The sequence below is a fragment of the Alosa pseudoharengus genome, unplaced genomic scaffold (assembly GCF_046254945.1).
Source record: "Alosa pseudoharengus isolate Yale_2024_CS ecotype anadromous, Long Island Sound unplaced genomic scaffold, YU_APseudo_1.1 YU_APseudo_1.1_scf_10, whole genome shotgun sequence".
In the NCBI taxonomy this organism is placed as follows: Eukaryota; Metazoa; Chordata; class Actinopteri; order Clupeiformes; family Clupeidae; genus Alosa; species Alosa pseudoharengus.
The window spans coordinates 3464851-3489738 of NW_027468565.1; the positions used below are offsets into that span (position 1 = coordinate 3464851).

The following is a 24888-nucleotide window of genomic DNA, read 5'->3' on the forward strand; positions in this document are numbered from 1 at the left end:
TCTGGTTTATGCAAACAAGTTTGAGAAGAGAGATTTTGTGAAATGAAAGATTGTAATGTTGCATGTAAAAAGGAAGGAATCATGAATCTTTGTTGATATTGCAAAGTTATGCATATGAAGAGTAGGGGTGTAACGGTTCATGTATTCGTATTGAACCGAAACGGTACGGGCGTCACGGTTCGGTGCATGAATTTACACGGAGAATACACGGTATAAAAATACATAAAACTCGTGTGCGGATTAATTAATGTCATGCGCAATTACTGTTAAGTAGCGAGAGTTACGGGAGTTCTTTAGCGACACCTAACGCTAATCTGTAGCCTCGCCTTAGCTCTGAAGCTCTGATTGGCGCCTATGTTTTTTTTTGTCAGGTCGTCAGTCGAGTCCGTCAGTCATTAGCAGCACTAAGGTTAGACCCACAAGAGTTAGAGGATCCGCTGGTCTATTTAAGATCGCAAGTTTGAGAACTTCAGTTACAGTAACGTTAGTACAGGCGAAAGAGTGGTGGATAAGATGAAACTGTGTGTCAGCGTTGTTCAGCAGTTATTGGGTATGTGAGTGGAATAAATGCTACACATATTCGAAGCCATCACCCAGATGATGTAGGCTACCAATCACTGAAACGAGGGGAAAAAAACTTCCCCTGCGCTTCAGCAGCCTTTGGATACACATACAAATAGGGCCAAAACCTATGGCTTAAATTAAATGATTTCGTAATGACAGAAAGCTATGTAAATCGCGTGGTAATTACCTTTATGTTGGGGTAACTTGTAACTTCTCACATGAGGAGCTGGTAGTGTTAAGTGCATAGACAGTAAAATAAAGTGACAACGCTAACCAGGCTAATAAACAAACCATGCTAGTACGGTGAGTTAACGTCAAAGGGCAGTCACGTGACTTCTAGTTGTAGTCTGTTTATGAAATGAAAGGAGCAATTTCGTTTTTAAAAAAAAGGCAAAATAGTGTGATATTTTCACAGTTAGTAGGCTAGATTATTACTTTACACACAATGAAAAATATTGAGGCAAATTGTAGACCCTTCCATATACAACTAAACACAGATGTTGAAGGTCTTGCTTAAGTGGATTTCTAAAAATCATTTTTCTATGTAATTTGCACTTTCAGAAATAAGAGATGCTGTAGGCCTATTTTCAGTTTTATAGCTGATTGTCTTATTTTGTCTACAAGTTACAGATGGAGTCTGGGTACTTATTGTACTGTTAAGCCTATATCTTACACACTTCAGGCTGTTGCAGATAGCTCAGGGAAGAGACTGTATGACACTAGGTGGTACAGCCTGAGACATGCACAATAAAAAAAATGCTTTCTGCATTTTTGTTTTGCTTTTCCCTCCATTGTACCGAACTCGTACCGAACCGTGATGTCCGAACCGAGGTATGAACCGAACCGTGACTTCTGTGTACCGTTACACCCCTAATGAAGAGGCAAGAGAGCATGAATCTGTTGCCACGGGGGACAAAATTGTGACCTCAGAAAACAAGGATAACTCGCACTTTGGGCAAAATGTCTAATTGCAATTTGTCTGATATATTGCAATTTGATGTCAAGGTTCAGTTCAATATCCCTAATTTAGTATTAAGTTGGGCCACTTCTGATTGGTGAGCATGGCCATGAGAAGTAGGGCTGCACTGATATATCTGCCAACATCGGTATTTGCCAACATCGGCCTTGTTGACTGATATCAGCTATTGGCAAACTTGTATGACATTTAATGATGGCAATGTTGAAACAATTCTGCACTAGGTAAATGTGCTATGAATATTCATGAATTAGTGAATAGTTTTGTTTCCACTCTACCTACATGTTCAATTAACAACAAAAACAAAGAAACAAAATACTGGCATTGGCGAACGGCCAATTTTTATTTTATGCATCAGTATCGATATCGGCCCAAAATTTCACATGAGAAGCACAGCGCTTCTGTTAAGTGAGCTTCACGGTCTATCACACATTGAGAATAACATGAATATAAAAATCATAGATGTAACCAAATTAACCATTAGGATATGTTCCAAGCGATGTGTTTGTGCAAGCGATGTAACTTTTGCACAGTGGTAAAATCAACTGCTGTAGCCTACATCGGCACAGCTTCGATTGATTATTTGAATAAAGCTGTAAACTCTATTTACTGCCAAAAATGTAGTATGACAGGGAAAATCACAATCATGTTCAATAATGACTCATGAAAACTATATTGACTTTACAGCCGGCTCTCCCAACTTGCTAGTTCAAATTCTATGTAAAATGTTGCCCTTCAAATGTGTTGATGAAGAAACACTTTCAGTGAAACAGGTTTACTTGGTAATGACATGATTTTAGTATGTGACTAATTTACTTTGTAAACATATTAATGTTTTCCCTACATCATGGCATATCAGGGTACTATAGGTTGTACTACGCACTTGGAAAGCTGGGGGTGATAGGAGTATTTAGGGAGCGCAAAATGTGTCGACAAACGTGCAGCAACATGGCTTTCCCCAAAGGGATGGTGGTTGCGTGGACCGTAGGAACATGAACATACAGTACTGCTTAGTCTGAATCCTCTTATATTACTGCTTACTTACCACTATCCTCTCCATTGTATTCAAGGCAGTTCTCAAACATGAGCTTTACATCTTTCACAAACTCATCCTTGATTACATATTCACCATCATTCAACTTCCTCTCAATTGTTGACAAGTCCATTGGCATCTTTGAGGATAGACAAAAGCATAACATACATTATGATTATCAGCAACATGTACAATCCAAGCCTTTACATTTATTCATATCATATTCAAGAGCCTATTACATGTACCTTGATGATCTGATGATAGTTTGGAGCATAGGACTCATCAACAGGTTCCAGGAATGGCCATGCATCTTTATGAGCTTTAAGCACATCCAAGACTAGCAATACAAAGACCATGATATAGCATGTAATTGAGCAATTAGCATCATGAAATAATTATTGACTTGACAAATGGAAATTACATTACCTGTGTACAGTGCTGTGTAATCATCATCAATTTCATAGCTGTAAGACAAACAAATGTTGAACAAAACATTCTAGCAGTCTTAAGAGTTAACTCAGAGCTTAAGCTGATTAGTTTAGAATTCTTACAACTCTTTGGTCTTGTTATTGTGATGGATCGGTGAATGTGGCTCAAGGTTCAACAGTTCAGGGGGTAGGGGCTTCCCTTGGGAAAGCAGCCAGGCCTTCTCCTCCCGAAGCTTCCTTCGGCGTGCACGTTCTGATAAAAAAATATGGGTGAACATGGCTAGTCAATGAAGCGGGACACAGAAAATAAAGGAATGTCTAATTCCCAGCCTATTACCGCATATTTATGCGTCATCTTTGGTCCTCCATATTCCATTCAGTTGTGTGCAGTTGCAGCTCTCATTTGGAGCTTCCATGTAGTTACAGTCATTCATATCAGAGTCCTGCACGGGTCCATTTCTGGAGACCCGCCTCCGCCCGTAACCGCAAAGTTCAGCACCAGATCCGACCAGTCACCCGTGATATCAAAATTAAATCTGCACCGGCCCAGACCCGTTACCCGACCCGTGATAAATCACACACAAGCTAAAATCATTCCAATTGTATGTGCTTTATTTTTATCTCGCACCTCTCAACATCACAATATAGGCTCTCTATGGGCTAATGAAACAGCCTAAGGGTGCTTTCTTTCGCGCTATTGGAGCAAGTACAAGTACAAAAATAGCCTTATAAACATTTAACTGGCCCGTCAACTTTCACAAGTAGCCTACCATCGGCACCTTTTCTTTAACATTTTGCATTAGGGCTAAATGTTACATTAACGAACCATAGCCCAAAGCCTGCTGCATCAGAGCATTACACAAATAGTAAATGTTACAAGAAAAAAACTATTATAAGAAAATACAACCGGAGCCTGTTGATCACAAACAATAGGTAGTCTATGTAGGCCTATGCCTATGCTGGCAACGCTCCAACTACGAAATGCATCGAAGGCATTTCGCAGTAGTGACATGATGGTCAAAGGTCGTAGCCTATGTTGACTAAAACACATATTTGCGATGTGGTAATGGTAATTTAGACATATAAATATTGCACATATTTTTGATTTGTTTTATTTCAGCAAACTGAAATACTGTTTTGGTTCTCATCCGTACGGAGCCCGGGAGGTGACATGAAAAAAAAAAAAATGTATGGTTAAAAAAAACAAAAAAAAAAACAGAAAAGGTATGTACTGGGGACAAACACTGACTAGGTTTGCGAAATCTTGAGTTTGTTTTTGCGAGATCTTGCGTTTGTTTTGCGAGATCTCGAGTATCATTTGTGAGATATTGACTTTCTTTTGCAAGATATTGACTTTCTTTTGCGAGATCTCGCAAATCCATCAATGCATATGAGAACCACTAGAAATGTTCTGTAGAGATTTAGCCACTGAAATTAGGTTGCAGTTCCTTATTTTGCCATCTGCGTTGGTCTGAGGTTCCACACTGACTGACAAGCCAACCTAGTCAGGGTGCGATTTGTGAAAAAATCTGAGGGGGGATGAGTCATCGCTCCTACACATCACTCCATCCTAAGCCTCGATTTCAATAGTCAATTTGATTTTAGAGGCTCTAAAAATATGAAGTTTTGTTTCCTTTTCTTTAACTTGTTTAGCTGGATTCTCCAGTGCAGTGAACAAGCCGCTGCATTCTGCAGTGAGTCAAGACCAGAAATTAACGTTACCACACCTGCACAGTGATATAGTCTTTAGATTTTAGACAGGGCCGGTCCTACGTTATTCTGGGCCGGGGAGCAACATGCACGTGCGCCCACGACCGCCACAGCCATATGGCCTAGGTATACACACGCAGCACAGGTGAGCACAGGCTACCAGGAGAAACATGAACCAAATCAGATCAATTAGTTAAAGGAAAATTCCGGTTTTTAGCACTTTAAGGCCCTTTTCTGGTTTGTTTTGGATGAACTAGAGTGGTGGACACCGAAATTTTGACGATTGGTCCCGTCTCGACTTTTCTGACTCGTTTTGAATCGCCTTTGACTTCTCAGGGTGGCTGGCAATGGGCATACTGTAGTAGGCTACTCAAACATGTCCTAAAACAACTTTTAACGTTCGTTTTCAAAACTGTGCAACTCACCCCCGACCGGGCCCGGTTGCTTCCGTTGTCATCACCGATTTTTTTACGCTTTTTTTCTGACCGACAGTATTCCATAAACATGATCAACTGAGCTTTGTGTTAAAATTGCCCGGATTTCTACTTTAATGTCAAGTTTAAGAGTCAATACATTTGTTCACAGTAAAATCTGCCCTCTCGTGTGAAGTATGTTAACCTTACATAAGCTCCTATAAATCATGTCAATAGTCAATCACGTTCAAAACCAACTGAATTATACTCAGTTATTACAAATATTCCAAAAAAATCCATTGATAGCTTCACTAGCTTAATACATAAGTAAGTATAAGTATAAGTAAGTATATATACTTTTTTGATCCCGTGAGGGAAATTCGGTCTCTGCATTTTAACCCAATCGGTGAATTAGTGAAACACAAACAGCACACAGTGAACACACAGTGAGGTGAAGCACACACTAATCCCGGCGCAGTGAGCTGCCTGCTACAATGGCGGCGCTCGGGGAGCAGTGAGGGGTTGGGTGCCTTGCTCAAGGGCACTTCAGCCGCGGCCCACTGGTCGGGGCTCGAACCGGCAACCCTCCGGTTACAAGTCCAGAGTGCTAACCAGTGGGCCACGGCTGCCCCTAATATAAGAATGCAAAGGTATACTTGTTGAAAGTAATGAAGTAGTAGTTGTACGATGGAGGATGGCATGATTATTGTTACATCAAGTCGCAAAAATTGGAGCACTGAATTAAAAACCCGACCATACGTCAAATTAGAGATGTACCGATTGCAATTTTCTGGGCCGATACAGATTTGAGTCGATTCCGATTTCTAACCACTTTACAGCACACACAAAGATTTATTTTCTATCTTTTCTTTAGTGACTAGGGTTGGGTATCGTTTGGGTTTTATCCGATACCGGTGCTAAATCGATACTTTTAAAACGGTGCTGGTGCCGAAACGGTGCCTGAACCGGTACTTTGTTTTTAAAATGTTTTAAATTAAAATGGTCTAAAGCAGCGGTCCCCAACCACCGGGCCGCAGGACATTCCTAACCGGGCCGTAGCCTACGACATGAGTTTAAAAAAAATGCATGCAAACTAAACTAAATTTAATTCGCAATAATGTCACGTTTTTACATGGCATAGGTCTATATGCAGTTGTTTGATTGCACGCATGTTTGCATTTTGCAAGGTCTATTTTCTTACGTCTGTCTGTCCCGCCTTCAACACTTTTACATATTGCCTTCAGCGCTGCGCAGCTTCAGGTCAGCTCACTTCACTTGATCAGTTCTTGGCGAACAAAAACAGCAACAAAAAACAAGCATCTTTAGCAGGTCACTGGCCAGAGTGTTTGAGTTGCGAGAGCCGCTGCAGAAATTTCTTACAGAAAAAAAGTCACCGTTAGCTGCACATTTTAGTGATGAGGACTGGGTGTCAAAACTCGCTTACCTGTGTGACATATTCGGGTTGCTTAATGACCTCAACCTGTCACTCCAGGGGAGAATGACGACTGTCTTTAAATTGGCAGATAAAGTCGCTGCATTTAAAGCCAAGCTTGATTTGTGGGGACGACGAGTGGACCAGATAAGTTCCAAACAGTATTGGGGGTTTTGGGAGAGACTGAGGCAGGGCCCTATCTCTCACAGCTGGTGCGCGATCACCTTGTTGCGCTTTCAAATGAGTTTGAGCGTTACTTCCCATCCTCCAAAGATCCACGGCAAACCAATGAGTGGGTCCGCAACCCATTTGTCAAGATCCCGAATAGTCCTAACTTGTCAGCGCAGGAGGAAGAGCAGTTTATCGAAATTGCAAATGACGGTGGTCTTAAGAGTGTGTATAAGGAAACCTCTCTGGCGGGTTTTTGGATCAAAACCAAAGCAGAATATCCCGAGATAGCCGTAAAAGCGCTGAAAACGTTTCCCACCACGTATCTATGCGAGGCCGGGTTTTCGGCAATGACTGCAACTAAGACCAAATTGCGCAATCGACTGGACATTTCAAACACACTGAGGGTGTCCCTGTCTTCCATCACCCCCAGATGGAAGCTTCTTGTTGTAGGGAAACAAGCAGGGCTCCCACTGATTATATTCGTAATGCACGTTTAGTTCCCATGTTTTGTTCCCATATTTTGTTAAGCATGTTCACACTTATAGATGTAGCTTCAAGTTGTTCAATATTCATAGTTCATATTGTTCAATTTTCACTTCTTCAAGTTCACGTTTTTCACAAGAGATCGTTACCTTCACTGTTCATACATAACTAAAGCTAGTTCTTTTCAAGTAATGCATGCACAACACATATGGAACATGGAAACCCCCCCCCGCCGGTCCGTGAAAAAAAAATAGGAATCAAACCGGTCCATGGTACATAAAAGGTTGGGGACCCCTGGTCTAAAGCATGAATTGCTTTTTTTTTTATTGATAAGACAAATTGCCATGCATGCACACACAATGGTGAGCTCTGCTTTCAAGTTTACCCAGTGTAGGCGGTTTGCCATAATGTATGTTAAAACTGCTTGCCATAAAACTGCCAGGTCATGGACAACTGCATTTGCAAGCAAGCTAATCTAACAGGGACTCTATTTTCCAGTTAATTCAGTGTGTTCCCAAATGCTTCAAGAAATGTCATGTCTTAACCCATAACACGCAGTAGTTTTGAACATGTTAGGCTACATGTCGGTGTTGAAGTGTTTAGATTCCCAGCGCTAGCCTAGGCATTTTAACAGCAACTATGGCTATGCGCTAACACCAGTCAGAGTTTAATTAGCGATAACGTACTGAGATGGTTTCGTAGCCTCTTTGACAGCTCAGTGACATCAGGTATGTAACCTACATATTTATATTTTTGCCAGCTAACTTTTAACATGACCTTCATATTCATTGTGATGCTATATGGGCCTCATGCACATGAAAGATTAATATCATGCCATTATGTTGTTTAACACACCGTAAGTTTTCACCTTACAACTTTGCTGATAACATATCAAATAAATGTCAATTAGCGCATTAGCAAGGAAATTTTCCGATTTTCCAATGTATCATGCATGTAGTATAAAAACATTCCTTTCCCCTTTCAACCTTTTACTCGCCTGTCTCCAACAGGAAATTAATGGAATATAATTTAGATGGAATCAATTGATGGTGTGCTCACCCTCCACGGCTTTCTCCCTCTCCAGCTCCTCTTGCTCACGTTGCTCCTGCATCAGCCTCTCCAGCAGCAGTTGCCTGTCTGCCTCCTCTTCTTTCTGCTGTTTTACCTCAGATTTTGCCTTTATTCTCTCCTAAGAACGCAGTCAGTTATGTCAAACACTTGACAACAAATGCACATGTACAGCTGTCTCTGTGAAGAGTATTTGTATTTATGATGGTCTAATTGTAAACTACACTACAAATCTCTAGGAAAGAAATTCAAGGGAAAAAAATTACTTTTACATGATTGTTTTAAGACACTAACATACAGCTGTTTGACAGCACTTAAATTGCAGTATTTAGTGGAACATTAAGTCATGTACAAACAACATGATGGATGATAGATACCTCCTTGATAACATTTTTCTCAGAGAGTTTGTGGTAGCTGCCCATTAACTTCTGTTTCTGCTCCTTCTCCTGTAAGTAAAATAGTTTTATTAATATGTACAAGCCATTGAGGAATGGAGGATACAGTGCTAAGAATAAGTGAATACACCCATGCTAAAGTTGACTAAAACGAGGAGAGAGAGAGAGAGAGAGAGAGAGAGAGAGAGAGAGACAGACATCCTGAGGGAAATTTTAAGCATCCAACGCTTATACAACGATAACAAAACAAACAAATACACATACACACATAGATCTCACATCCATAAAAATCGCTCACAGAAATGTAAAAATTAAAGAGCATGTGAAGTGATTGGAAAGGTCTGGTATGGACTGACCATGATGAGGTGATTGCAAAGGTTTGGTATGGATTGACCATGATGGTGCTATGGCAGAGTGTGTGCAACAACTTTACTTGTTATTACATATTTTAACTACGAAAAGACAAAAATGTAAACATAATAGAATTGTTTAAGACATTAAATGCAGCCATACCAACACCGACCTCGCTTACAGTGCCCCCCTCCTCCCCGTACAATCAATTTTATGCACCATAACATGAAGCACCATAGTCGTAATATACCTTGTTTGTTTTAAAGCTAAGAGTCTCAGGAATCGATCAATGTTAAGCTTTCTATGACAAAAAGTGTGAAACTGTGACTCTTACTTTCAATGTAGATTAGATAAGGATGCCAATATCCCGATATGATAAATGGTCTTGAAATGTCGGTAAGAATCAATAGTAGTGGAATATCCATGTTGTCCATCCAATGTTTGGTAGATGTATAATCCAGCTTATTCAAACACAAAGATTTGTGTGATTCCCGTGGTCTGGAAGGCACATACTGCTACAGACTAATGACGCATATCGGCGTGATCACGTGACTCTCCCGGTTAGATTGAACCCACCCATGTGTCTCTGCGACCAATGGTTCTCAAGATATAAGAAACCACATGGAATTGGACAAACAAGCTGTCAATCAGGCACCCCACAGCCTACAGCAAGCCTCCAAGACGAGACCCGGATATCCTGGTAGCTTAGAATCCGACCTTCACAGTGATATGCGATATGTAAGAGTCCCACAGAACACCCCTCAAATGTCATGCAATGAGGAAAATGGTTTCGTAGCTACATTTTAATAGGAAATGCACTAATGCCTACTGATAATAAAAGTCTTAATACACAAGAACCTCTTTGAGTAGAAGCATAATCTTGGTGTGAAATGAAAGCTAACATTCTGGAGATTATAGTTTTATCTACATTTGCATGGCAGTGACTGTCATAGAATCAAAGAAAAGGGATTACTTTTGCAAATGAATCTGCTACTGTGGCTGTTTTCTAAAAATAATACTGAACTAAACGCATCATAGGTATTCCAACACAAATAAATTTGTGAAAAATATTTTTTTTACTCTATAGTCATCTACTTTGAGTTATAGTAGACTTGTAGTCAAGACCGCCTAAACCGAGACCAAGACACTACCAAGACCAGAGGGTACCAAGACGAGACCAAGGCCAAGACAGACTGAGTCAAGACCAAGACAAAGTCGAGACGAGACCGAGACCAAGACCGAGACCAAAAAAAAAAAAAAAAACAGCTAGCGAGCTAGTGTTACCAAAGTCCTTTTAGGCATGTCCCTCCACTCGGCGGCCATATTGCAACGCTTTTTGGGTACTCATCGGGCATCCTAATCAGCAGAAATGCGCGTGCGCAAGGCTTCACCACACCAACCGTGCTCCAGTGTCGAGTTCACAACACATGATTGGCACAATGTCTGCACAACACAGCACATAATTGGCTCAAAGTAGTCAACTCACACCACATGATTCGCTCAATGTATACACATGTCGACATTTTGGCGAGGAAGGGGTGGGATATGTGTAGACAACGTTGCAAACTAGCCCCATGAATTTCTATGGAGGATTTTTTGAGTGCTGTGTCTCCACATTAGAAAGTCTCTGGTGTTACACCATAACTTGCATCAATTGAATAAGAGCAGCATACTGGGGCAGGGTTCTCAAGTTTTGAGCTCAGCTTGGAGTGAGATTGGGGGGGGGGGGGGGGGGCGTGCACTCACTCACTAATTATAAAAAAAAATTGGAAAGAAGCATTAACCCTTTGAGACCTTGAATTTGTCATTGTAATCTATACATCCTATATCTTGTTTTTGTCTGGGAAAGTATAATGCATAGCCTATGTCTCTTATGTCAGCCTTATCAAGGGAAACCATTTGTTTTTTTTATGTCACCAGGAAGCATGTCAGTAGAAATAACTTTTCATATTTAGGTGGGATAGATTGGAATCTTGAAATATAATAATCGTGGCGCTGGGATATTCTGTGGCTCACCAATTTACGAGATGTAGGCCTATATGTACTGAGTGAGACAAATATTTTATTTATTAGGCTAATTGCTTTATTCACTTGAGTAGCCTATATTGTCACTGAATCATTAGACTAAGCATGTGCATGCCGAAACCGAGGACAGCAAGTTCATTATACATTATGGTGGTTGGCAGGTCATTGTCTGCAGCGGTCCTGTATGTTTAGAAAAAAATGTAGGCCTATGTGTAGCATACTCGCTCAAATTGATAACACTCGTTAATAATAAGCTAATTTTCATTCATTGTTGACATGGTCCATGGAGGATCAGATGGGTGTCCCGGGACCTGATGAACACGGCGCTAAAAAGCACAAACGAGTGCGAAAGTTGCAGCCGTGACGACAGGGAAAGTGCAGGCAGCCACGAGAGTGATTGGTCGTGTAAAATGAACGTTGCTGATGTCTGGCTTACACAAAGCTATAACGACACAATCATTAGGTTTTCTTAATGACCGACAGTTTAGTTTAGTTTATAGATAAGAAATAATTTTGCCATAAAGTAGGCTAGGCCAAATGTTCGTGAAAAGGCTTGATTCACACACCCTGTAAAGTACCATAAGTAGGCTGGTTTACCAAATGACAGACAGTTGAATTTCTGAATAAAAAGAATGTTGGTGCAGTTTTGAAAACTTAAACGTGTAACCCCACACAAGCATAACGTGGTTGTAGGGAGGGGATGTGCTATTTTGGAATTTTACCCGGATACAACGAATAGCCTACTATTTTTTGATTGGATGTCGGTGGCTATTTATTTTTTTGATTTTGCTGGTGAGTGGTGCGCTAGTTCTGAACCCTGCGAGAAATCCTCTCGTATCCCTGCGCCTCCTCTAATAATTATGCAGATACCTTGACATCCCTAGGAATATTTCTGCGTGAGAAATGCAAGGTGTGGTGTGTGAGCGTGTGAACTTGTTGAATTGCGTGAGACTTGAGAACCCTGCTGGGGTAAGAGGTTCAGTCCCAGTTTAAATTAAATTTAAGAAGGTATTATTTCAACTACAGACAGAACAATGCAGAGACAGACCATGTCATGAATGTGTGTGACTGGGAGCTCACTCACTGTAAATGTTTTCGTAGACTGGGTGAGATAAACTATGTAGGCTATAGCAATTGCATGACAATGATGAGAGAGAGAGACTTTGCAAAACTTGCATTTTGCAGAATGCTTCTTTCTTGCCCCTGGACTGCAAATTTCTTTATGTTCCGTGAATGCAAATTTAAGGATGGCGGAATTCGCTGACGCTTATTACTAGGTCTGACTGAGACTGACAGCTACGACGTAAACCTAACGTTTCGCGCTGGCTTACACTTGCGTCTTTTGATTGGATGAGCACCAGTTTCTTAATCACAACAAAATACATGTATGTCATTGATTGGTTGCATTTGAAAGGTTGCATTTGAAGGGCGTGAAAGGCGAAATAATTTAATGTTGCATTATCAAATGTTATGTTTTGTATCATGGACATATTTGTTGCAAATCTCCTGACCACTATGTCGACCCGAGACCGCAAGACCAAGACAATGAGACCAAGACAAGACCGAGGGATCCGAGACCAAGACAAGACCAAGACCAAAGACGGTCGAGACTGTGACAAGACCGAGACCACGTAAAAGACCGGTCTCGAGACATCCAACTCTAAGTTATAGCTTCACAAGACTTGGCTTCAGGCCTCAATTGTGTTTCACGGCCACTTCAAGTGACCTAGAGGGCCCAAATCTGGGAAGTTCCAGAGATGTATGTTACCGGCTCAAAGAAAAAACACTGTCACACATAGTCACACTGACTGTTTCTGTATTTCTATATGGAAAAAGTGGTTAAAATAGCCATTTTACCATCAATTTTCACAGTGGAGAGAGTGTTTGTGTGACACAGCTAGTGCTGCTGAGAGAGTGCATCAGCAACAGCAAAAGGAGCATAATTTGTAATGCAGATACACACGACCATATGACTGTACAGCATAGCCGTATGTGCAGAAGTATACTCAGACCTTTATTGTTCCTAACTAATGGGCCATTACACATCTGACATACAATTACAATACACTGTACATAGCACATAAAGACATACTGATGAAAGCCATGCAAATTCACTTGCCCCGTTTGAAAAATTGATTTCTCATTTGAATTCCAAGAACTCAAAATCCAACAAACCTTTAAGGATATCAGGGACCCCTGGTGCAGAGATTTGACTTACTTTATGCTCAATCATACTGCCAATTTCTGGGATGAAGTTCTGGGTGATGATGCGATACAGATGACGGTCTTGAGGTGATTGCTTGTCTTTGATGCTTTCAGCAAGTCTGGCCCACTGTTCTTCTGTATCACAAACCAGGGACCAGGCTCCACGCTCACGATCTGAAACAGAACAGACAGGAGTGGATCCACATGCACACATCTATAGACATACCAGAGTTTACGTTTGTAGACGGCTACAGACGGAAATTGACCGGTTTCTCGTGTAGTTGTCTGGCAGGAAAAATATATAAATAGATCGAATGTCCAGTAGAAAATATGCTACTTTATTAATTAATAGGCCTAAAATTAAACAGGCTTACATTGCACAACATAGAGGCCTACAATATGTTACCACAACAACTTAGATATAAACTTTCCCTATGAAATGTTTGTTTTTTAATTCAAGTTTTTTTAAAACAGCAGAATAGCCACAATTAAGCAGGAGTTGTAGTTGCTTGCAGCAACACTAATTTATTAAGCATGGTAAGTCATTTATTGGGACTATTCCTATTTTAGGGGGGAAATCCAGGGCAACTAAAAAGATGTCACCACCACCCATTTAAAACTCACATGACCGTTCATCACAGCACTTACTTTGTTATAAGGCTACCAGGTCTGTGGGGAGGTGCCACAGGGAGTGACAGGGAAGGGGCTGTGATCGAGCAGTAATTAACTTATGAAAACAACTATATAATGGCTGTTTTTAAGCTCACCTCTTCCGACCGCAAAACGTTACCACTGGGAATTCTCCCGACTCCCGCGATTCTTGACTACTGTGCTGGTGTAGCATTATGTAGCCTAGACTAGAGTCTGTTCGCAATGTGTGTGTAGCTGTTGGCATGACTTCAGTGAAAGTAGCCTTCTCCCGCTCTTCTTCCCGTTAACTCATTCAAGAGACCGAAAAAGACCGAAAATGCCAGGGACGATTTTTTGTCCCTGTCCGCCCCTGACCATGGTAAATGTTTATTTAACCAGTTATGACAGCATAACTGCAAATCTGTGTGAGATGTAATGTGTCAGTGTAATACAAGTTTGGATTATGTCACAATCAGTGTTGGGCAAGTTACTGAAAATTAGTAATTAGTTACAGTTACTAGTTACTTCTTTCAAAAGTAATTCAATTACATTACCAATTACTGTATATCAAAAGTAATTAGTTACTAGAGAAAGTAACTTTTGAGTTACTTTTAAGTCTGCTTTTAAAATGTCAATATGAACAGTACTGAACAGTCACACACACAATAAACCTAATTTTTTGGACCTATTTATTGTAGTTTCAACGGGCCTTCAAAACAATAGCCTTGTGCAGGAGTTCTCAAACTTTTTCCGACCACAAAACATTCTACAATGCATGAAGGCCTCCCTGACCTTGTTTTGCGCCACCCTCACCATCTAGGTGGTTTGATAGATATGTACAGTACACTGCCTACTGCTTGCCTTCTACTAGTATGCATGGTGGTGCACTGACACTGAATTCTGCAATATAGTAATAAGTAGTGCTGCCGCGATTAGTCGACCTAATCGACCATGAAAATTAGTCGACGGCATTTTTTTTAGTCGAAGAGTCGTTTTACTATTGACCACCTATTTATTTTTGGTCTCCCGTCTCAAACGGCTGTTATTAAGTGATTAATGATATTATTAACTCTTGAAAAGTACGACTGTCAAACAGGCTACTTAGACTTTGGCAGTCATGTTTTAAACCCTGCCATGCACGCAAGTGTAAATGCGAGCAGCAAAACTGCGTGCCTGCCTGCTTTCAGCAAGCGCAATTCAAATAGGCAGAGCTAAGTGGGGGGAGCTAAACTAGTTACGCTGGTCCAGACTCTGACTAGTATTGTGGAAATTGCAATAAATGAAGTGAAGAGAGTGGCTCACGTTGACAACGCAACGGTGTGTCGTTTATTCATTCATACAAAAAAACATGCCGCCCCCCGTGATATCAACAATAAGGTGCGCGTCGCATGTTCAATAAGTCACAACGCATATTTTTTTAGCGTTCAAGCCACTGATAAAGTGAGGTAACCTATGTGGTAAGACGCGCAAAGTGCCTGTAGCCTACTTGTTTTGAACATGCTGATGTCAGGCTTATTTGCAAAATTCTCAACGCCTTTTCAAAGTTGGCTAGACCAGCGTTTCTGAAACTATGGGCCGCGGACGAGCACCGGCCGCAACGTGGATACTGCTGGTCCCGGAGCCGCAGAGTGAAATTATTCCCGGGGCTTCGTCTGATAATTTGCTGAGAAATTGATCAAGGAACCGCGGACCGACAGAAAAAGAAAACAAACGTTTCTGCAATCAGTGTCATCAAACATAGAGGCATACCATTCTTGTTCATTCAATGCATGTGTGTGCGCGAGAGAAACTGAAACCACTCGATAACGTTGGTAGCAAAGCTCCGATTCAACCTATTGAAGCTATTTAATTATGAAACGACATTTAATAGAACGATGTGGATTTGTGCAACTTCCATAAAAGCACAGACTAATACACTATCTAGCATTGTATTGTATAGTCAAATTTGAATAAATTGGCCAAAAGCTATTGTGGCATAATTAAATGTCATGTTAATATTCTTTCCATTTGCCTATGTATGATGCTTGTGCTGATGAGAGAAACATCCCAAAACAATGCCACCCATATAATTGCTGGTGTTTTGAGAAGTATTTATCATGCAACCATGCAAAAGCAATGAATTAATTATATTTTACATTGGTAAAGCAGTCCTCTAATGTGCATGTTTTCACAAACTTTTTGTGAACAATGTTAGCACTTTAAACATCAGGCTGCTTTGAAGTGCATGTATAACAATATAGCATAACAATAATAATTGATAATGATAATTTGATGAGGGGTGGGTTCATGTAGGTGCCATGACCGGCCCTCAGGTCAAAGAAGTTTGACAAACATTGAACATTGTCTATGTCCATGGCAACACTGGCATACAAATAAAGTATATCAAAGGTCTGACATTAGACCTGATGGTAGCATTTGATGGTGATTTCTTTTTTTTACACATAATGTTTTTGAACAGTTTACTTAAGTTTTCCCTTCAGTTGAGTTCAAAATAAAATGGACACAACGAAATAACAAACACTTGATTAAAAAAAAAAAAAAAAAAGTCGTTTAGATTAGTCGACTAATCGAAAAATTAGTCGAAAGATTAGTCGTTAGAAAATTAGTCGTTAGTGGCAGCACTAGTAATAAGTTATTATATTATCATTATTATTGCAATCCTTCTGTAAGCTACATGGAATTTGTTCAATGGGATGTAATGTGAAACAATGTTAAATGGCCTATTTTCAAAGGAGTTATTGTCTGCTCACACACACATAACCTTAGGTTATCCTCTTCCTGCTTTGAACACAGTTGTATTATATAGCATTTTAAGCACCACCAGTTTGGAAAAAGCCTGCGCTGCACAAATGCTGACCTACCGATATAAGTTCTAATGCATCCGAGAGTTTGGGATTGTCGCGCACTATGCAGAAGGTTACTCTTCAGCTGATAAGGTGTTCCAGAGAGAAGTTGCATGTTCCGTCGCAGACAAATGAATCCATCGCTGTTACGTACGGTAGGCTATTTGGAGGTTTCTTTATCTGGTAAGTGAAATCTGCATTTTCCTCTCGAGTTAAACGTGTGCTTGCTTGTGCCAAAGCTATATATAGGCTACCGTAGCCTATTGGTGTTGTGGCGTGGCTATGTTGTAACAATGAGAAATTGATATAACGAGGCTTTTGCGCATAGGCGAAAAAGAGCGGAGATAAACAACAATGCGCTTTTACTGTAGTGGAGCTTACGAGATGGAAACGAAAGGGAAAAGGCTTTTAATATGCCAATTTAAATTGTAGCGTAATGCACTCTTGTGTGTTTTAGCATAAATCCGAAATAAGGAGGAATGTGAGGAGGCTCCTATTAACTGTAAAGAATGCATCTGCAATCTAAACATGAAACACAATCGCTGGAAACACAGCTAAGGTCGGGAGACAAAGCAGCAAATGTGCATCTTGTCTGCAGTCATTCATTCAAGATCAACAGAATAACGGAAGTAACGAACTCTTTGAAATTTCAGTAATTGTAATTGCGTTACTGGATTTACAAAAATACTTTGTTACATGCTCGTTACCACTAAAAGTAGTGGAATTACAGTAACGCGTTACTTTGTAACGCATTACTCCCAACACTGGTCACAATTGACCGATCCCAAGCCCCGCCCCCTTTTACTATGTCACAATGAGGACTTCGGAGGACCTCGGTCAACCTCGGTCAATTTTGAATTTTCTAGTGTCCATTCTGTATGACAATACGCCGGTTATGCGAATGCTATAATGCTTCTTTTGCGAGTAGCCTAAGTAACTAAATAACTAAAGAGCTCAAAAAGGTTCAAAGATAAGCCTGGGATACTTGTAGAAGTGACATCCGATATCCTGACCGTGTGAAACGTTAACACACATAGGCCTAACTTTGCATAACTTTGGATAGCTACTTTTCAGTAAAGAAATCTGAGTGTGTACGAAAATGTTGCCTTTATTTGTGTTCATAACTACACACAAAAACATAACTAAATCTGGTTTCCACTGATGAAACGACAACATAAGCCTACGCAAAAAATTATACCTACCTTGCAGGAACTGAACTCGCACATTCATACGAAAGACGCGCAAAAGGCTACACCTTGAATCACGTATCGCCTTACACACAACAAGAATAAGCCTACTTTCAGCTTTGCTACCTTGCCATGTTTAACTTGGGATAGAAGACTGTTCACAGAAATAAGCTAACGATCATTTTTTCACATGAACGCAATAATAGCCTACTGCATGGCTGAACGAGAGCAATGTCTTCTAAAGATCGAATCGTGCAAATTCAAAACTATGCCTTGCTATATAGGCTATGCAGTCTCGAAATCGCCAATATTAGACCTAGGCTACTACATTGCCTATGTTTAAATTAATTATAGCATAAGCGGGCACTGATGAAGTCTAGTGCAAGACAAATCACGTCTGCAAACATATGTCATGCGTGATATGGGTTTCTTTTCAATACACTTGTATCATGTTTATTTGAACTCTTCCTTCTAAAGCAGCCATTCAAAATAATAAGTAGGCTATCGGCCTACCGAAGAGAAGCTATCTCTCCACCCCAACATGAGCTGCTTAACAGGCTAGTCACTCTCCTAAGTTGCGTGGGAACTTGGATCTGCAGCACTTGGTCCCGTCTTATTAATCCTCGAAATATGGTTAGATTTTGTTATGGACACGTCGACACCATATTTTTGCACAGACCTGTTTATTGAATCAGAGTCACATCTGCAGCAAATACGGTAAACTACCTGCTCGTGATAACGTGCTAATTGTTTATCCCCAGTTAACATGCATCCCATAAGATCCACGACACCGGATTGGTTTGTCCTCAATTTGTGGTGTTCCACCTCGTTGATAACAGCGGACATAGTGAATGTGTCCATCTGCATACTGAAGGCTTTTCTGACCTCTGTTTTTTGAATATATCAATATTATTTGACGCCCAGAAATCCAGCATACTGTTGCACTCGGCTAAATGGGGGTGCTGCGTCCCCATGTTGAACACGCGTTCTCGCACACTTTCCTGCAAACTTGTCCGACTTAGCAACAGTAACTATGGGACTGACAATGGGAGGAGGGGCTTGGGATCGGTCAATTAATACCAATACCTAGAATAAGCAGATAAAAAGTTATTTAAGTTATTGTTAAGAGTGCAGCAATAGCCATCATGCAGTTGCTTTACCCACTGAGAGGCCACATTTACAGTGTATTGAAATGTTAAAAAATACATATACCGTGATGTACATTTTTGCCATAGTTAAGAGATGCACTAGTATGTCATTTCCCAGAAATAAAGTGAAGGTAAAATGATTCGACTTCGAGGTTAATAATGTAGTGTATTGTTGGATAAATACAGGTTTTCCAGATGACATGTCTACAGAGATAAATAGAGTGTATATATATATATATATATACATAGCCATGGATTGGTTGCCATGGCACCGCTGCAAAAACATTAAAATACCACTCAGAATACTGTGAATTTAAAACGTTGTAAGCCCTGCCTCCAACAATGGCTTACTTTCAAAAATAATGGCTAAATGTCAGTGTACATAAAACATGATGGACTATTACTTACCTGAACCACAGGTTGACCCAGTGTGTAGATTCTTGCTTTCATCCATCATTGCATCTGTCCTACTACAAAACAGACATTTCACTTAAATTCGTATTTAGACTGGAATACAACACAATTCTAAAGAGGACTAGTCAAGTTCAAACAGTAAAAGAAAGCACATCTTAGTGACATCTTGGTCAAGGGTACCTCAGTAGTTTCTCCTCAAGATTCTTCTTCTTTGGTGGCCTTCCCCTTTTCCTTTTCTCAGGTTCTTTCACCACAAACATTTCACTTCAGGACAATCAACAGAAGAATTACAATAAAACCTCAAATAAGTCATGACTCAATCATGAATTACAGCATATTGTCTATCCACACTCTTTACCAGGCTCCTTCTGTTCTGATCTGCACTGGTTCCTCCTTATACATGCGAGTGCCATAGAAATACCAGTACATAGCACCGCTTCCATCCTCTCCAAGTGGCTCCACACGCAAACTGTCTGCATCTAGGCCCTAATTAAATTAAATGTAAATTGAATTTGTTAGGACATATGAAATCACATGAAGGACAAATATTTAGACTTATCCAGTTCCTCCTCAGATAGTAAGTTATAAGTTCATGAAGTTGTTGTGCCATATTACGCCTCATGTTGTGCCATATTACGCCTCATTGTCCTTTAAAAGCTAGCTGAGAAAAAATAGGCAACTCTACATCTCAGTTATAGAGTCTAATGCATATGAAATATATACTGAAAGGGTAGGTGTTGATGCAGTCCTCCAAGGACAGTGACTAAGAAATGTGCATACTTCTACATTTAACTAATATGATGAATACTAGAAGATTTTTTGAGGTCCTGAAATGTATTCATCACTACCTTGAGAAGATCAAAAACGTCAGCAGCATCCAAACGATAATCACACAGTCTATGCAGCAGTTCCACCTGTATGCGGGGGGGCAGCTGCTCAAAGGGACCCTCCCGCAGGGGATTGGGTTTACCCTCCTCCAACTCCCATCGGTAGCTGATTATGTCCTCCAGGTAACTGCTGAAGCCTTGAGGCCTAGAATATAAAATGAGGATGGGGAAATGGACCATTTTGAGACATAGCTGGTGTTTACCACTGCTCGTGTATGTGTGACCTGAACATTTTTAACGTGCCCCCCCCCCCCCCATTTCATTTTGAAAAACAAGGAGGGAGCCAGTCTGGCAGTGTAGGCCAATGTGTGTGAGAGGGGGAGGGTCCGTGAGTGATTAGTTCTCAACTGGAGTGCCCTAAAGTTTAGAAGCATAGCGCTATTTACTTGCCGCTGGCTTTCAGGTGCCACCTCAACTATGCTTATTTCAGTCTAGCACAACCTATTGACATTACATCTGTGTTGAATGTACGCAGTGTAATGGCCTTGTGCAAGGTTCTACTTTATCTACTTTAGTCGCCACCTTCCCTCTTCCAGCTATCCATCTGCATATTCTATCTGGCTGTAGTAGCCGACCACTTAAAGGAGCCATACCACTTTCATAACAAAATAGCCTACTGTGTTATTTTGTTGACTTGTTTTTTTTGCTGCTGTACCATGGAGGATAGGCCTGTTGTGATAGGCTTAGGCAAATGACTGCAAATAAAATGGAGATGTCCTAGGACTTAATCAATCATTTATATATTTATACCAGTCACATTTTGTGAAAAACTAAGAAATAAAACAGGAATGGCTGAGGGAGTTTACGTGGCTTACATATTGCAAATGTAAGAACTTAAAATGAAATAGCCAGTGTTCCCAGTATTACAATATTAAAACAATATTGTACATTTACAGGTTCTTTAAACATGCAAATGATGGAAAATACAGTTATGAATATATCCTCAGTTCTTTAAAGGAGAACATGAGATGTTATCAGATCACGTGATTACCTGAACAAATATTTTCATAACTGTTAAATAGGGATGTCCGATATTGGCTTTTTTGCCGATATCCGATATGCCGATATTGTCCAACTCTCAAATTTCGATTCCGATATCAGCCGATACCGATGTCGATATGTGGGTTATTTTTCCTCAAAACTAATTTGGGTAACATCACATATCTCCTGTTGTGGAATTAACACAACATGCTTAATGTTATTGTGATGCCCCACTGGATGCATTCTTGAATGCAACAAGGCTTTCCAAATGTTAACATTGTCTGTGCAAAATAAGAAAAATACTTCAACTTAATTTAGGGAAAAAGTTCCATGTTTATTTTTTTTTTTAAATTGTCTCAAACAACAGTTTGGATTACACTCTCCCTGAGATAATCTTGACAATGCCCACAACAAATAGGGCAAATTTGACTTCTTCACAAATGATAAAACATTGTACCTGAACAACTATGTGCAACATAGCAGAATTTAAAGCCAACTAAAATAACAGGCATAGTGTATGACAGGCTACCCTTTTTCTGTGTTAAATGAGCCTGCATTTGTAGGATGCTTCATGAACTGTTTCTTTAACTAAAACTCAATCACCTTAATTGAATGAATGCACAAATATGAGTCAATTACAATGTGGCAACTATACTGCACAATTTTGAAAACATTTGTTTGAGCTACAAAAAATACTTCAGGCTTGAGGTGAAGTACAAAAAATGAAACATTTAAGGTGTACAAATCTAAGCAGCCTGTGTCCCTAGCCCATTACTTGGGCTAATGCAATCATTTAAATTATAAACTGGGCTCAATCAGCACTGCTCTACATGAGCAACAACAAAGAGATGCAACATTAAGGTACTGTAGTGTGCAATAAGAACAAGGAAGGCACAACGTTTCAATCCAGACCTTCCAGAGTAGTAAACAAAGTCCTCCTTTAGTATTAGTCCAATGAACGGGGCTAAAAGACTGACTGGCCTTCATAACGGGCCATACCCACAATCAGGCTTAGAATTTCACCATTTTAGGGGCAAGGCCACTTGGCCTTCAGTTGGGCATATTTGGTGGGGGGCACAAAGGCCACATGTCAGGGCACCAAGGCCAAAGTTAACTATACAGTAGTAGGCTATAAACATGATCAAAGTTGTATTCACTGCAGTAGACCTGCATCACTGTATGAAACATTAAAAAAACATAAAACATGACATATTACATATAACTGTAAATCATCTGATCATCTAATATTTTCAGATATCTAGGCTATATTTAACATTTATTTATATTTGGCCTGTTATGAAATCATGTATTGAACAATTTAAGCACAGCTCAGCTTTAAGAAACTCAAATAGCTTAGCATTTTGTGATCATGAAGGCTACTTTCACAAACTCTTATAGTCAGCTGTCCTCTGATTTACCGATATCTAGGCGACATTTGTAATATTTGTTTTGTATTTGGCCCGTTATGAAATAATGTGGAACAATTTAAACACAGTGTAAAACTTAAATCCCAAATTTGGAGACATCCATGTATGTTGAAACGTACTGCAAATTCAAAACGGGATTAGTCTGGAACGGCTAACTGTACAGGGGACTGCTTTACACCTTTCTGTTCGGTAAGGTCTGCTGTTTATTCTGATATATGGTTTGTCATATGTTAAACGAAGGGTTCTGAAGTATTCCACCGAGACGAATGTGTAGGGAGATGGATGCAAAACCTTCGGTAGAATTTATGATTAAATTGAATGATATTATTTACTTTTCTCGCGAACCGTTCACCACAGCAATTAGCGGCTAACATCGTTTAAAAGCTGAGAAAAAGCTCTTTCATGTGATACTTGTGATGTCTGTGTGATGAGTAGGATGGGTTAATTTGGACGCACTTTCTTTCTTGCGCTGTCACTTTCTCCACTGCGTAATTTGGCCATAGGCCATAGGCTAAATATATCGCTATTAGTAGGACTCAAAGCAGAATATTTAGAGAAGGGGGCACCAAGGCCACCGTGGCCTGTAAACCTCTGATTTTCAAAGGGGCGTCACGGCCAACGCAAGGGGCTACTACGGCCACGAGCTACGCCTGTTTGAGTCGTGATTCACTCGGATCTTTCACCCGTATCTTTAAATTAACCCACGAGTCGCGAGTCTCTAGTATCATTAACTCGGATCAGTTGAGTCCTACTACAATTCAATCTAAAACGATAAACAGCGCCACACACAAACCTCTTGCAACATTAGCTAGCCTACTAGCCATCATATCTGCCAAAAATGTAACCATTTCGTAAGTAGGATAACCACAACTCCACAAATCAACTCAAGCGACTGAGTGAGCAGGCAGTCTGAGATAACTGGTTAACTTCCCGCAGAGCCGGGTTAGTCGGATCAGCCAGCCGGTTAGGCTACATGAGTACGAGTCGGCTACGGCTACGTTGTCATGAGTGGCTGTAGACGAGCGAGTAGCTCCTCCTCAAAGTGAAAAGCAATTCCACAACAAAAGCCATTCTTCACCTCTAAAATAACATTCAATGTTCTGCATGTAGCCTAGGCATACTTTAGATTTGGTGTATAGATGTGTAGCATATTAAAATGCAATTAGGTCGCGCAGACAGTCCGAAACATTGCACGCTCTTAATGGAGCTGCTTTGTATACCCGGGTTAGTCGGATCGCTGGGCCGGGCGGTTACGTTATTAGTGCGAGTCAGCCGAATCAGCCGGCGTTGTCATGAGTGGATCAGTAGACGAGCGAGTAACTCCTCGTCAAGGTGAAAAGCAAATCCACAACAAAAGCCATTCTTTCACTTCTGAAATAACATACAATGTTCTAAACGTAGGCATAGCCTACTTTTAAATGCAATTAGGTCGCGAAGACAGTACGAAACATTGCAAGCTCTGTATGGAGCTGCTCAGGCTAGCCGGGTCAGTTGGATCTGCAGGGCGGGCCGGTTACATTGTTATGAGTGCGAGTCAGCCGAATCAGCCGGCTACGTTGTCATGAGTGGATCTGTAGACGAGCGAGTAACTCCTCGTCAAGGTGAAAAACAAATCCACAACAAAAGCCATTCTTTCACTTCTGAAATAGCATACAGTGTTCTACACGTAGGCATAGCCTACTTTTAAATGCAATTAGGTCGCGAAGACAGTCCGAAACATTGCAAGCTCTGTATGGAGCTGCTCAGGCTAGCCGGGTCAGTTGGATCTGCAGGGCGGGCCGGTTACGTTGTTATGAGTGCGAGTCAGCCGAATCAGCCGGCTACGTTGTCATGAGTGGATCTTTAGAGGAGCGAGTAACTCCTCGTCAAGGTTAAAAGAAAATCCACAACAAAAGCCATGCGTTCACTTCTGAAATAACATATATTCTGCACGCATAGCCTACTTTAAAATGCAATTAGGTCGCGAAGACAGTCTGAAACATTGCAAGCTCTGTATGGAGAGTAGGCTAGCCAGTCGGATCAGCCAAGCGGGCCGGTTACGTTGTTGTTATGAGTGCGAGTCAGCCGAATCAGCCGGCTAGTTGTCATGAGTGGATCTGTAGACGAGCAAGTAGCCT

General features: G+C 40.6%; 1 protein-coding gene across 6 annotated transcripts in view; it reads right to left on the reverse strand.

Annotated features, from left to right (window-relative positions):
- The window catches only part of cecr2 (CECR2 histone acetyl-lysine reader), a 73950-nt gene that overhangs the window by 26215 nt on the left and 22847 nt on the right, over positions 1-24888 (reverse strand). For 4 of the 6 annotated variants that reach the window (XM_076302937.1, XM_076302952.1, XM_076302945.1 and 1 more), the window contains exons 3-13: positions 20325-20508; positions 19835-19962; positions 19657-19740; positions 19471-19532; positions 13268-13428; positions 8656-8724; positions 8270-8399; positions 3125-3254; positions 3000-3037; positions 2819-2910; positions 2586-2712 (exon numbers count right to left, since the gene is read on the reverse strand). In XM_076302937.1, coding sequence (XP_076159052.1) covers positions 2586-2712; positions 2819-2910; positions 3000-3037; positions 3125-3254; positions 8270-8399; positions 8656-8724; positions 13268-13428; positions 19471-19532; positions 19657-19740; positions 19835-19962; positions 20325-20508 — 1205 coding nt within the window. The remainder of the gene's footprint in view (positions 1-2585; positions 2713-2818; positions 2911-2999; positions 3038-3124; positions 3255-8269; positions 8400-8655; positions 8725-13267; positions 13429-19470; positions 19533-19656; positions 19741-19834; positions 19963-20324; positions 20509-24888) is intronic. The other 2 variants (XM_076302960.1, XM_076302970.1) reach the window with 2 other exon arrangements.